At 52.6% G+C, this 14,207-nt stretch overlaps 1 protein-coding gene across 4 annotated transcripts in view; it reads right to left on the reverse strand.

Annotated features, from left to right (window-relative positions):
• Window positions 1-262: 262 nt before the first annotated feature.
• Window positions 263-14,207, reverse strand: part of MYLK4 (myosin light chain kinase family member 4) — a 70,315-nt gene continuing 56,370 nt past the window's right edge. For 3 of the 4 annotated variants that reach the window (XM_055570463.1, XM_055570465.1, XM_055570467.1), the window contains 5 exons: window positions 13,937-14,065; window positions 13,047-13,199; window positions 11,242-11,320; window positions 8,007-8,078; window positions 263-4,405 (listed from right to left, as the gene is read on the reverse strand). In XM_055570463.1, the coding sequence (XP_055426438.1) occupies window positions 8,031-8,078; window positions 11,242-11,320; window positions 13,047-13,199; window positions 13,937-14,065 (409 nt within the window). In that variant the 3' untranslated portion in view covers window positions 263-4,405; window positions 8,007-8,030. The remainder of the gene's footprint in view (window positions 4,406-8,006; window positions 8,079-11,241; window positions 11,321-13,046; window positions 13,200-13,936; window positions 14,066-14,207) is intronic. The other variant, XM_055570466.1, reaches the window with a different exon arrangement.

Raw genomic sequence — 14,207 nt, forward strand, 5'->3', positions numbered from 1 at the left:
AGGCGCTCTGTATGTATCTCAGTCTGTATCTTTGTGCTAAAATTAGGGGAAAAAACCCTGCAGCTTGTGTTGGTCCCTTGCATCCGAGTTGGGGGAGTAGATCTCCCCGGGGCTCCTGTGGATGGTCTCGGGCCCCTGTGAGTGTAGCCTGGGTTCTTGCTATCAGCAGATGTCACACGCCATCCTCGTCCAAAGGAGAGCGTTTGCATCGCGTTTGCCACATCCACAGATTAGCTCATTAACCAAAGGATAAACAAGGTCTGAGTTTATTCTTCAATACGACACATATATATGACTGTTACACATCTTTATAAGGAAAAGGAGTACAGATGAATGAAACTACGCCAGAAATAGAAAATACACACGATAAATGTAGTCACGGCTTCAGGGCTCCGTGTTTATTTCTTGTCTGCGTGGAAAAACTTCGTCCAGAGGGCTCACCAGCACCTATCCATCGGGATAACTACAGAGCGTTCAGGGCTCCACACAGGCACACACGACACAAGACTCTTCCGCCCCTTCGAGTGGGCAGCAGTGGAGTGAGAAGCCTTCACGCACGGTGAGACCACCCACAGAAAGACCGCCAGGGATGACGCGCCTGCCTGAATGGGAGCTGGGAGGAGACACACACCGACCCTCTGAGGTGAGAAGCTGTGAGCTTCACACAAGGCCCAGAAGTCGTTCTGGTTCAGAAGTCCCGCCCACCAAGTGCAGCATCTCAGGCCTTTAGGACAGAAAGCAATTCACATTTTGCAAACATAATTTTCATCTCAGAGAGGCTCTAGGGGAACATGGTGATAGATAAGAAGCCAGACTTTGATTCCAATGTAAGAAAAAGAGAAAGAGTAGAATATTTTAAAAGATGGAGCAAAAGCAGAGGAGGGCACCGTGGCCAGTTTGAGAAGGGCGTGGGCACAGAGGAACGGCCTGAACCCTGGATGGAGTCTCCAGGGGAGAGAGCTGAGCTCGACCCCGCCTGCCCCTAGTTACGAGCTCACAGACCAGTTTCCAAAGGAGGCCCCTCAACTGGCCTGGAGTCCAGACCCAACAGGCTCAAGTCTAATATTGGCCCTCCCACAACCCAGAGGCTGGAGTCGGGGTCGTGGGAACAGAAGGACAAAAAAGGAATAAAAGGAGAGTCTTGCTCGTTTCCCTCGTATAAAAATCCATATTTGGTTCTAAAACAAGGACAAAATGCTGCTGTACTAATTTCCATAAAGATGGTGAGAACGTTGGTTCTCACAGACCTGAGACTACATCATATCAGAGTCTGCCTCGCGTGACAAATCAGGCCTATTTACATCTTTGAGGAAAGAAAGCAAAAAATATGTCAAGTCAGACAGAAAGCAACTCCAGGCAACTCTACAGTGCCCAAAGACACAAGTCAGCCAACCTCAACCCGGAAGTGGTTTCCATGGTTAATCCAGGTGGGAGTCCGTGCCGGCGGGGTTTATGTCGTGAACAACGTGGCCCTTTTCTCCCTGGTTTCTAAGCAGCAGCAGACTCTGGGTCCCTGTCGGTTTCCTTCTCCCCAGGCCGGGGGACATGCCCCACCCCCCTGTCACTTGATTTCCTCCATTTGCTGGAGGGATGGCCTAAAGGAGTGAGCAAGGCCACCACGTCCACGGAGAGGAGGCGGAAGCCCAGCACAGCCTCTCGGCCCTGGTGACTTCTGGAGAAAAGGGGTCACGAGGACCCCGGTCCTGCCAGACTCCGCTTCTGGGTCCACATGCTCCTGTGGTTTGATTCCTATGATGTGCAAACCCCGTTTCCCGTAAGAATCATCACGTCCCGCAGCGACACGAGGGTGTGCACGGAGGGGACCACTGAGCAGGAGACGGGAACCCCCCATCTCGTGTAACTGGAGGGCAATCATTGGCTCTTCAGCACACTGTCCTTAGCGCCCTCAGAAAGCCCCCGGACCCCGCCCTGGCACTCCCCAGCCAAGCGTGCAAATCTAACTATGCAGCCTAAGGAGAGCCGCTTTCAAAGCAGAGTCTCCTTTCTAAACCCTAAAGCCCACGCCCGCTGACTGCAGGGTCGTCAGTGGGTGAATCCGGCAAGCAAGCACTCGTTCACTTGGCCCGAGCTGGGTCCTCCGCATACAGTGGGGCCGGGTAAGGCGACCAGGACTGAGGAGACCCCAAGCCCAGCGGAAGGTCCTCCACATGGGCCGGGGGGAGCCCATACCCAGGCCAGAACACGCCCTCCACGAGGGGCTTCTGATGAGACCCCTGTGTCCCGTTCAGCAGTTGAGTGGATGTAGCTCTCTGTGGGCTGAGCATGAAACCTGGACCACCTCGTGTTTTTCCAGACCCGACGATCACCAGCAGCTAAAGACAGAGTGGTGACGTAACACGTCAGTCACAGGGCCTTGTGTGCACATGTGTGTTTTAAGGAAACTAAATTAAACACAAAGCAGAATCACAGAACAGGAAGAGGAGAAGCCAGCCTTGGATGAGTGCGCAGGCCCAAAGGAGAAAGAGACGCTTCGTACTGCACGACCGGTGAGCTGGCGAGAGGCCTGAACTAATTACACGTGTCTTCTGCCTCCGCCTCCCCCGCCCCCGAAACACGTGGGCGGGTGAGGAGGACTCTCGGGTGGGATCAGAGAGGACGCTGAACTGTCAGCGCCTGTCAGAAGCCCCTCACCCAGGGGCCCCCGGAGCTGTTCTCAGTTGGTTTCATCGAGACAACTGGAGCCTAGAGCGACTTAAGCTAAAAATAAAGACATTATTATAGCTGATCTCAACACAACAGGTATTCGGAAGTGGAAAATGTGAGAGAGGCTTAAGAAGTAAGTGATGGGCGTGGCATCCACCATCTCAGCTTCCTGGAGAAACAACCCCTGTTTCTGCAGCAGGGCTCGGGTCCCCTGTTACATGTGAAGAAACGGCACTAGAGCTCGGGAATGGAAGAGCTTCCAGCTGGAAATCAGGGTCACGTCCGAATGGGAGTGTCTTGTGCAGGGCTGAGCCAAAGGGCCGCCACGTGGCGTGGCCACTGGTCCTCTTTACCCAGGTCGCTCGACAGGAAGCCCAGCACTGTCCTCTGAAGGACTCACCAGAGTCCTTCTCATTCCAGCTACGTTGAGGGAAGCTCTCCGGACAGTTAACGTTACTCTCAAGGCCACGAATGGACAGACTAACCATGCACTGCCTCTCAAAGCCTGTGTTTCATGTGGATGACGGTTCCCTCGGAAGAGAGCAAGGTGCACGGTGACAACCCATGTCCCTCAGCTGAAAGTAGACCAGCTGCTTGGAAGACTGCTGCTCTTGGAGGAGATGGCAAAACAAATGGAAGATAGGCTTTCTGATGCCTGTTGCTCAGAATTCAAAGAAAGCGTATATTCCAGAAAGCAAATTACTCATCAGTTGGATTCACCGGATTTCAGTCAAATCAAAATAATAAAGTCCGAGAAACAAAGCGGTCAAGGGTTCACCGGACTTAGAACTTTTTCTGGCAACATACTCACCCCTTTGAAAGGAAATTCTCTCTCTAAATGTATCCAACTTTTTTTTAACATATATCCACATTCTTTCTCATATTCTTTTCCATTATAATGAGCTGACTCATTGGAAAAGACCCTGTTGCTGGGAAAGACTGAGGGCAAGAAGAGAAGGGAGCAAAGCGACAGAGGATGAGATGGTTGGGTGGCATCATCAACTCGATGGAAGTGAGTCTGAGCAAACTGGGAGATACTGAAGGACAGGGAGGCCTGGCGTGCTGCAGTCCACGGGGTCGCAAAGAGTCGGACACGACTGAGCGACCGAACAGCGATACGTTCTTTTTCATACTCTTTTCCATTATAGCCTGAAATGGCAACCCACTCCAGTATTCTTACCTGGAGAATCTTATGGACAGGGGAGCCTAGTGGGCTACAGTCCGTGGGGTCACAAAGAGTCAGACAGGACTGAGCGACCGAGCGTGAACACACACAGTGGTCTATCCTGAGATGCTGAGTACAGTCCCCTGGGCTGTGCGGTGGCACCTTGTTGTTTATCCTATAGATAATAGTTTGCTGTTGCTTCCAACACATTTTAAACCCTCAGCTCAGTCTCCAGTATGACCACTCTAGTGATCTGAGACATAGCAGAGACGAGGCCTGCTGGGCCCCAGCAACAAAGACAGAAAGCTTTAAGTTCAGGATGGCAGGGAACCATCTTCTTGGGTGCTCCCGGCCACAGGGTGTGGCAGGGGGTGGGGTGGGTACAGGCTTGCCTGCCTCCAGGGCTTCAACTCTCAGCACCCCCCGCCCCCAAGCCTGGCAGAGGTGCTCAGAGTTCAGAGTGGCACCCTCCCCTCCCCACCGCCCAGAGCCACCAGTCTCCGTAGGAGTCAAGGCATCAGAATTGCTGATTTTTCCAAAAATCTTCTCAAGGCAGCAGCAACCGCAGCAGTTTTCCTGCAAAGCAAACAAAATATGACTCTTGTTAATTCAGCAAGGCTTTTAAAATTGTAATTAGTTGGTTGCGCCCCTTAGGAAAACCACAGATGACTTTTTATAATGTATGTGTGTCTGTGAGAAAAAAAAGGAACTCCTTGAAGGATCCACTGCTTACCAGAGCTGGGTGGGGTGTGTGTGTGTGTGTGTGCGCTCAGTTTATGCAAGATATTTTGGTACCATGCGCAGGATCGAAGGACAAGGCCTCTTTGTTTCACCTGAAGCGCAGCCAGCTCCCAGCCGCTGCCACCCTGCGTCCCGCCAGCTCCGTCGGCATCAAAGCGCGGCCGGGGACGCGCGTGGGACACTCTGCATGTCTCAGCCACGTATGACCCACGTCCTCCCTGTAGACCCGAGGGCTTGGCCCCGGCGCGCGTCTCTGGGCTGGCCACGGAGCAGCAGGAAGGAGAAACGAAACGCCACCTGGTTTGTTTTTAGAGCACTTCCTCAGCCCATCAAAAAACCTCTGACAAATTGCAGGAGATTTCTGTCCTCAATTTGCGTTGCGGGTTATGCCTTATTCATAAGGCTCTTTTTCCACAGGAATCATCTCCAACCACCAGATTTTAAAAATCAATATTATCTCAAAATTGGTTTTACTCATGTTGTGTCTTGCCAAAGCTCCCAGCTCCTCCTGGCAGGAGAGATTGTGAAGCATGGCCTACTGCTTTTAGCACAGCATCCTTCTCAAGGAAGGCTGCCCCCAGCATTAATTTCTTAACCTTACATTTTAGTTTGAGAAAGAAAAAAAAAAGTGAGAAAGCAAACCAGGAAGCACCTGCATCGCATGGACATGCGGTGGGACCGAGGTGGGTTTCTGTGGCCCCTGGAGGAGTGGGGGGGACCCAGGAGGGGAAGCTGGCCAGCCCGAGTGGCCATCTCGGAGTGGACCAGGCCAGGTTTGGAGTGGTCTCGCTGAGCATCTGCAACAAAGATGCTGCGTTGCCAGGGCGACTGGCTCAAAGCGCTTTGTCATTTGGGAAGGTCATGTACACACTTTAAAATAGATAACCAACAGAGACCTATGGCCCAGCACAGGGAGCTCTGCTCAGTGTCATGTGCCAGCCTGGATGGGAGGGGAGTCCGGGGAGAATGGAGGCATGCACACCGACACGTATGGCTGAGTCCCTTGACCACTCACCTGAAGCTACTATGACGTTTTTAACTGGCTATACTCCAATACAAAACAAAAAGCTTGAAGTTTGGGGGGAAAAACCCACAATCCTTTGTCCTTGTCCTTCTGGCCGCCACCACCTTCCGTCACCTTGGGTTCAAGAGCAAACCTCCTTGAACCGTCACCCACTGCCTTTTCGCCTCATCCTTCCCACCAGCCCCTGGCGCCGGGCCTCCTGCCTGGGCACCTCCTGGCACCCAGTGACCTCGCTCCCACCAGCCCCCAGAGCCCGCCCAGGGCTTATGGTGGGAAGGTGGTTTGCGGCAAACCCTCAGGGTTTGTGGTCGCTGGGAACGGAGATGCCTCTGGGCGGGGCTGGGAGAGAGAAGGACCGCCGGGGCACGCTGCCCACAGACCTCAGGCTCACAGCTCCCAGCAAAGCCGGGATGCCCACTTTAGGGGGCGCAAATGGCCCTCCTTCTCCACCGTGGCACCTGATGTGAGGCTACCCCCTGCTGTTCCCAAAGCCAACTCCCCGCTAGTCTGTACAAACAAGAATGGTCTTTGTATGTAGAAAGCAAAAGCTTTCCCGTTGACGTCACATCAATCTCCAAACAAGCGAAAGGGTCCCCAGTAAGGGAACCTCGTGCCAAAGCCAGGGTGTTCGCCTACGCTGGTTCTTGACTTGTATGATGATTTGCTGATTTATTTCTACCCCATCTTACTCCTCAACAGATTCGAGGCAGCTCGCAAGAGCACACACAGGCAACAGACCAAGAAAACCTCGGGGCCAGAGTAGATACAAGTCAGGGTGAGAGTTCGGACGGGCAGGCAGCAGAATGCCGCCTCACGAGGCTCGAGTCCAGCAGGGCCGCTGAAGCCGAGCTGCCCGGCAGGCCAAGGACTCGCAGCCCAGACGGCGGGGCCGCTGGCCAGGGCCAGCGGGGGTGCTGGGGCTTCTCGAAGCCTCTGGGGTAGTGCACTGCCCTCGGCCTCTCCTTTGGGCCACGTGTGTGTGTGTGTGTGCGCGTGTGCGTGTGTGTGTGCGTGTGCGTACGTGTGCGTGCGTGCGTGGGTGCGTGCATGCGTGCGCGCGCGCATGTGTGCGTGTGTGCATGTGTGCGTGCACGTGTGTGCGTGTGTGCGTGCGTGTGTGCGTGCGTGCGCGTGTGTGTGCGCGTGTGCATGTGTGCGTGTGTGTGCGCACGTGCGTGTGTGTGTGCGCGCGTGTGTGCGTGCGCGTGTGTGTGCGTGTGTGCGTGTGTGTGCGCACGTGCGTGTGTATGTGCGTGCGTGTGTGGGCATGTGCGTGTGCACATGTGTGTGTGCGTGTGCGTGTGCGCGTGCGCATGTGCGTGTGCGTGTGTGTGTGTGTGTGCGCACGCGTGCGCAGAGTCTCTCAGTTATGACCAATTCTCTGCAATCCTATGGGCTGTAGTCCACCAGGCTCCTCTGTCAATGGGAATGTCTAGGCAAAAATACTGGAGTGGGTTGCCCTGCTCTCCTCCAGGGGGTCTTCCTGAGCCACGGATCAAACCCGTGACTCTGATGTCTCCTGCACTGGCAGATGGCTTCTTTACCACTGGCACCACCTGGGAAGCCCCCTTTAGGCCATAAATTGGACCATTTATTGATGTAACAGCACATGCTCATGTGTAACACTCCTTCTCTGAATAATTCTGACAAAATTCTAAGCAAGGCAGAGGCTTTGTATGAAGAGGCAGTTCCTTGGGGTCCAAGAGGGGGTATGGGCCTGGCAGCAGCTCAGGAGGAGAAGAGTGAGCAGACTCCCCAGAGGGTCAGGCTCCACCGAGCCCCGGGGTGTGCCCCTGGGGGCAGGTCCTGACTCCCCAGAGGGTCAGGCTCCACCGTGCCCCGGGGTGTGCCCCTGGGGGCAAGTCCTCAGACTCCCCAGAGGGCCAGGCTCCACCGTGGTCCAGGGGTGCCCCTGGGCAGGTCCTGACTCCCCAGAGGGTCAGGCTCCACCGAGCCCTGGGGTGTGCCCCTGGGGGCAGGTCCTGACTCCCCAGAGGGCCAGGCTCCACCTGGGGGTGCCCCTGGGCAGGTCTCCAGACTCCCTGACTCTGCAGCCAGCGCTCCCTCCCCTGCTACTCCTACTACGTAGAACTGTTGCAAGGACTCCCAGGAGCCTTCCTGAGTACCTACTGTGTGCCGAGCCCTGAGTACCTACTGTGTGCCGAGCCCTGGTCTCTGGCTTTGCTTGGATGGTCTCAGTGGAGCCACTCAACAAACATGGGAAATGAGACTGTCCCCAGTCCACAAATCACAAGACGGAGGATCCTCTGCTAGGAAACAGCAGAGCAGACCCAAACACAGCCTCCTGGCCTCGGGGCCTCCCCCGGAGGGAATGCGCCCCGCTGCATGCGCGGTCAGCCAGCCACACTCTCCCCACCCTCTCTCTAGGCTCAGAGGCCCCTTTAGACCAACCTTTCAAGAGGCGCTTTCGGGACACTATTTGGTCACCGGGTCCTGGGCATCAGAGCAGCAATTCTTCCTTTTCTAGGAAAACCAAGAAGACATTTCGAGAAGGGTCAGACTGACGCGGTCTGACGATACCCAAAGAGGCAGGGGTTCCTGCAGAGACGTCCCTGGACCCTGAGTGGCTCACGGCCGCAGAATCCAGCTCGAGGGCGTCCCCACTCCCCCTCAACGTCCCTGTCATCACCGCCCTTCCCCTCGGAGTCTCGGATAGAGAGACTCGTGCTCCATGACCCTTGTTGTGACAATGTGTGTTTAGTCAAGACTCAGGCAGACGAGGCACAATAGTCAAGGTAGACTGACCACAGGGATGAGCCAGACACAGACATGGCTGCTTGCAGATGTTCTCAAGCCAGCAGACGAGAGCTAAGGGCCCCAGGAGAAGCTCCGGAGGACAGAGGAAGCCCCTCTGGTTGGCGCTGAGGAGACCGTCCTGGAGAAAGGGCACTGGGAGTGGGCCTCGGACACTGCCCAGGACTTGGGCCAACCTGGGCACAGGGCTGGGGCCCCAACACTGGCACACATGGGGGCCTGAACTGCTGGGCATGGGGGTTCAGGGTGCAAGGAGGGGAAGACTGGGAGATTCTCTCATCAGGGGATAATACGGTCAGAGCTATAATTAAGGAAGGGATGATTTGGTGACAGGGAAGAGCGTGGGCGCACGCAGACTCCGAGCATGTCCATCGTCATTAGCTCAGTAGACAGGAGCAGAGGATGAGGCCGGCGCCCAGGAGACGGGGAGGAGAGCTGGATGGTCATGAGCCGTGGGAGGAGCGCATCGGCCCCACCTGCTTGCTTCCCCGCCCCCAGCCCCAAAGCGGTGGCGGTGTCTGCACAGGTGCCGGCCAAGGGCGCACGGGCTTGCCCTCAGGGGGGCCCTGCAGCAGCCCAGGCTGTGCCTGACACAGTGGGTCCCGTGCGGGCGGTGGGCTTGGCCCTATGAGCCCAGCTCAGGAGGTGGAGACGGCAGGCCTCGGGGTCTAAGAGGGAGAATCCTAAGTTCACAGATCACGGGCATGCTCAGTGGTTGGGAAACAGGAAGTGCTTTTAAGCACAAAACAATGAAAAGAGACAAATAAAAGTTTATTATGAAAACTTTGAAATATCAGAATTTAGATTTAAATAGTTTGGGTAAGAGTTGAATTTTCAATATGAAGTTGAATTCTGGTTCTACAGGACATAGAAACAAGATTCTCTCAGAAGTGAATCACCTAGAAAAAATTATTCTCAATACTTCACCAAAAAATAAAACATATTAAGCTTGAGTGTTGTCCTTCAGTAACATGAAAGGTGTCATACAGGGTGGCCCTGGAAATGTCACAGGCCCCCTTGGCCCAGCAGCCCGCCTCCAGCGGGACGGCAGAGTGGGGAGCCTCGCCGGACTCCAGGGTCTGCTGCCTGTGGTGGGATCCTGGGTGGGGCTATACCCCTGTCCTCAGCGGCCCTTTCACATAAAGGGAATGATGGCATGTCTGAATCAGAGCATCGACCTGAGGACCAAGGGACTCCATTTCCTGAAGCCATCAGAACAGTGCTTGGCACAGTGCTGTGCAATTATCTTTCATGGTAACTAACTGGATTTATACAACGGAAATTTTTTTTGTTTAATCCTCACCATCCCTGAAATATCTATTCACCTTAGGTACCAGCAGTTGGATAAAATAACAAAAAGGTGATTTTGTTGTTGTTGTATGATCTAAAAAATATTTTTAAACACTTCTACACTGTATAATGTCATTAATTATCTGTTGTGGTTTCCATATTGTCCACCACGTCAAAGTGTATTTGGACACCAATAAGCTTGGATAAAAATACATGGGTGGAAAATTGGCCCAGAATAGGTTGGTAACCCTAATAAGCAGTTTATGCCGTCTGGGTGAGGTACCTACCAGGGAATCAGCCTATTTTTACTTGACATCAGTACCAATTATCAAGGAAAGGTATATTCAGACACAAATAAAACTTACAACTTATGCCGAATTTAGAAGTAATTTCAATAAAAACTGGATGTGGAAAAAATGAGTACCGGGTCACAGTCATCCCAGGGCTTGGTCGGTGGAAAAGCTGCACTCCAAACCCCGGAGGAGCAAAGGTGGGGGGGAGGGGGTGTACGAGGCCGACCAGCCGCCTGCACAGCGAGCCACGGCAGGGCCTGCCCACTGCTTCCCCGGGCTCGCGCCCCGCTGACCACACTAAATATTCAGGAAAGCTGCTTAGATGTGACCCGTCTGCCTCTGTGCTGTTTATGTAATCCACAGTGATCTGGATGTGGACGTCGGCAGGAGGCGATGGTAGTCACCCAGGTGACGGGTGGCCTCAGCCTAGACGACCATCCTGACGGTGGGGACTGTACGGATTCTGGGAATAATCAGTGCAGACGCTGGAGGAAAATTACGGAGGAGCTGAGGGGACTGGGGGAGGGAGAGGGGGCACAGAGAGGCTTTGGGGTCTGGGAGGGTGGTGAGGATGGTGGGGGGCGAGCAGAGGCAATCCAAGCGGAGATGGCCAGCTCATGGGGGAGTATTTGGACCCAAAGCTTAGGAAAGACACCTGTGCTGGAGGTACCAACGAGGCAGGTGAGATGTAAGCACTGACTAGGGTGGTGAGAGGCTGTCGGGAGTTTGTGTAAGAAGTGACCACACGGGGAGGCCCGGTCGCTCTCAAGGTACACCCCACCATTCAGTCTTCTTCACACGCACTTACATTAATCGTTTGTCCAAGCTGAATATTACCTTTCTTTTTTTTTTTTTTTTTGGTGCTTAGAGCACACTAAACCAGGCAAGCAGGGAAGTTAGAATTTTGAGTTCTATGTAGGAGATATACCCTGAATGTACATTAACATGTATTCTCCGAAACTTTATGTGACCTATGCCCGAGGCTAAACGTGTATGTGTGGGTGCGGTTACGGTGACGATACGATTCACTTCGCAATGGATACAGTAACTAAATAATAAACCTAATACATAGTTCTGCTGAAAATAATTCTCTAGTGTAGTTAGCATCATTAAAAAGCACAAATTGCTCAATAAAAGCATTTTAAGCAATTTAGCGCTAGCACAAGATTAGAAGGTTGTGAGAGACTAATTAGAAACAGCTTCACTCGAGGCTGAGGTGCCGCTAGCATCTGATCGTCAGAAGGTTGAAGCCGACTAGAAAGAAGAGGGAAAACAGCAGCCGTGGTTACCTGCGTGCTGAGCCTGGAGTGGAGCTTGTGATCCGACAGCCAAGGGTGCTTGAGAGCCTCACTAGCACTGATTCTCCAGCTAAAGGGAAAGGCAGGGGTTGTTAGGGACCCAGCGGAGACCAGATGGCCTCATGTCAAGTTGCCAGGCAATTCTGTCTCCCATGGAATTAGTATCAGGGATAGGTTACCACCCAATCCCATCAGGGTAACACTATTGGTAAGACAAGCAAGACAAACAATTCTGAAATCTTGATGCTACCTGAACATCTTCCTGCAAATAGAAATAACCATTCTTGACCAGATGTCTGAGCTTCATAAATTGAACTTCTATCTTCCCGACCCAGGGATTGAACCTATGTCTCCTGCTTAGCAGGCAGGTTCTTTACTACTGATGCTTTTGAACTGTGGTGTTGGAGATGACTCTTCAGAGTCCCTTGGACTGCAAGGAGATCCAACCAGTCCATCCTAAAGGAAATCAGTACTGAGTGTTCTTTGGAAGGACTGATGCTGAAGCTGAAACTCCAATACTTTGGCCACCTGATGTGAAGAGCTGACTCATTTGAAAAGACCCTGATGCTGGGAAAGATTGAAGGTGGGAGGAGAAGGGGACCACAGAGGATGAGATGGTTGGATGGCATCACTGACTCAATGGATGTGAGCTTGAGTAAGCTCTGGGAGTTGGTGATGGACAGGGAGGCCTGGTGTGCTGCCATCAACGGGGTCACAAAGAACCAGACACGACTGAGCGATTGAACTGAACTGAACTAAAAACTGCTCGTCTCTTCTATTAGATCACAAGTTACCTAAAGCCAGGAACTGGGCTTTATACATTTGCCCTCAAAGCCCCAGATACAATTTCTGGCAGATCAGGGAGAGTGAAGTGCAGGGGAAGGAGCATCTGGGGTCAGCCCCAGACCCCACCCCACCAAACCACCTGTCTATTGGTTCATAGTTGTGGTTATATAACTTAAAAGCTATAAAACAATAAAGCAAGTATTGTTGGCCATGAACTTCTTAAATGCCATCTACCATTATGTGTTTTATTATTTTTCTATTTTCTCTCATTATTTTTCCATTTTGGAGGTTTCTTGTTTTCCATTTTTTGTCTGTTTAAAACTTTTTTAAAAATTATTTTTATTTATTTATTTTTAATTTGTTTTCTTTTTCCTTTGTATTTTTCTTTTCTGTTTTTGGGAGTTGTCTTTTTTAAAATTTTTGTTATTTAGTCTTATCTTTTGTCATTATATATTTAAGACAGGATCACCTGAAAAGTATGTTTGGCTCATCACCGTCCTCCACCCTCTCTATGATCCTAAAATGTGAGCCCCTGTATTTCAGTATCAGTACCCTTCATCCACTGAATTCTGAATTATTAGCAAGACAGAAAGCAGGCCATTCATACATAACAGTCACGTGCTCGGCCTTGTGTTGATTCTTGGTTCTGTCACTTAACCGGCCATGTGATCCCGGAGTACCATCAAAGAACATGACTGATAATGCCCTCCTCCCACGGAGCTGGGAAGGCGGTAAAGAGAACACGTCTGGAGAGCAGCAGCAGGCCTGGCCCACAGCAGGCTCTCCCATGAAACAACCGTTCAGCGGCGTGGAGCCCCCAGCCCCACTCAAGCCCCGCCATCACAGCAGTTCCGGGGCTCAGGAGTCACTGTGTCTGCAGCCCAGCAGGTGCATCAGAGAGACCACCGCGGGGGCTGGTGGCTACTTCCCTAACTGCGGTCCTCTCAGCCCCAGGGCCCCGCTTCTCTGTTCGCCCTGCCTCCTCCTGAGCCCAGAGGGGACGTGGTCACCTCTTCTCCTTAATGAGAAGCTTGGAGATGAACTCCCGGGCCTCCTCCGAGACATCCTGGAACTCTTGGTCCTCCAGGTCCCACCTGCAGGCCAGGATGTTGTTCAGGGTCTCGGCATCGTCGTCGCCCAGGAAGGGGGACAAGCCGCTGAGTCTGTAAGACACGGCGTCCAGGGTGAGAAGCCTTTAAACACCCTCAGACTCTGTGGAGACAAGTGCCTTCTTGGTTCTGTCATTTAAAACGGAAAGAAGGCTCAGGGATAAAGAATCTGCCTGCAATGCAGGAGTTACCCAGGATGTGAATTCAGTCCCTGGGTCGGGAAGATCCCCTGGAGGAGGGCACGGCAACCCACTCCAGTATTCTTGCCTGGAGAAACCCATGGACAGAGGAGCCTGGCGGGCTACAGTCCACAGGGTCGCAAAGAGTTGGACACGCGTGAGCGACCCGCGAGCATGATTTTCTGTCTATCAGCTGCCCTCAAACACGAATCTCACAGAGTAACACAGACGCCCTTTTCACGCGTTTTACCAGAGTGCCATCACGGCCTCAGACGGCAGACGCCAGGAACGTCCCCCGGGCAGTGAGGCTGCTTCATCACTCGGGGGATCAGGACACAGTTGGGGGTGTTTTTTAAGTTACTTTGAGAGCATAGGATGGTGGCCTAGGAATCTGGGTGATTAGTGAAGAAGAGAGACTATTACTTTTTCTGATGATAAAAGGAAAGAATTTACTCCTTTACCCGCCAGACTCAACAGAACATGGAAAGTACCTGAGTAAGGGGCAGAGTTATTTATCTTTGAAAGATCTAACTTAGGGCTTTATTCAAAATAGCGGATGGAACATGCACGGCGATTGAGAACAAGTGCCCGAGGGGCCGGGGGCCTGCTTACAACATGTAGGCGATGACGCCCACACTCCACATGTCAGTGGGGAAGGAGACAAAATCGTAGTTCACAACTTCAGGGGCGAGGAATTCAGGAGTTCCAAAGTTCACCTTCAGCTTCTCTCTGGGTTTGTACCTGAAATTTAGGAGACAACACGGAGGAATGAAGAGGGTCGGCCAAAAACCAAAACTCGAGAAAACAGAAAGGGTGCAGTCTATAAGCAAAAAACTGCAGCTGCACAGCACAGTTAATGTAAACAGACTGAAGGAAATCGTAT

The sequence above is a fragment of the Bubalus kerabau genome, chromosome 3 (assembly GCF_029407905.1).
Source record: "Bubalus kerabau isolate K-KA32 ecotype Philippines breed swamp buffalo chromosome 3, PCC_UOA_SB_1v2, whole genome shotgun sequence".
NCBI classification, from domain to species: Eukaryota; Metazoa; Chordata; class Mammalia; order Artiodactyla; family Bovidae; genus Bubalus; species Bubalus kerabau.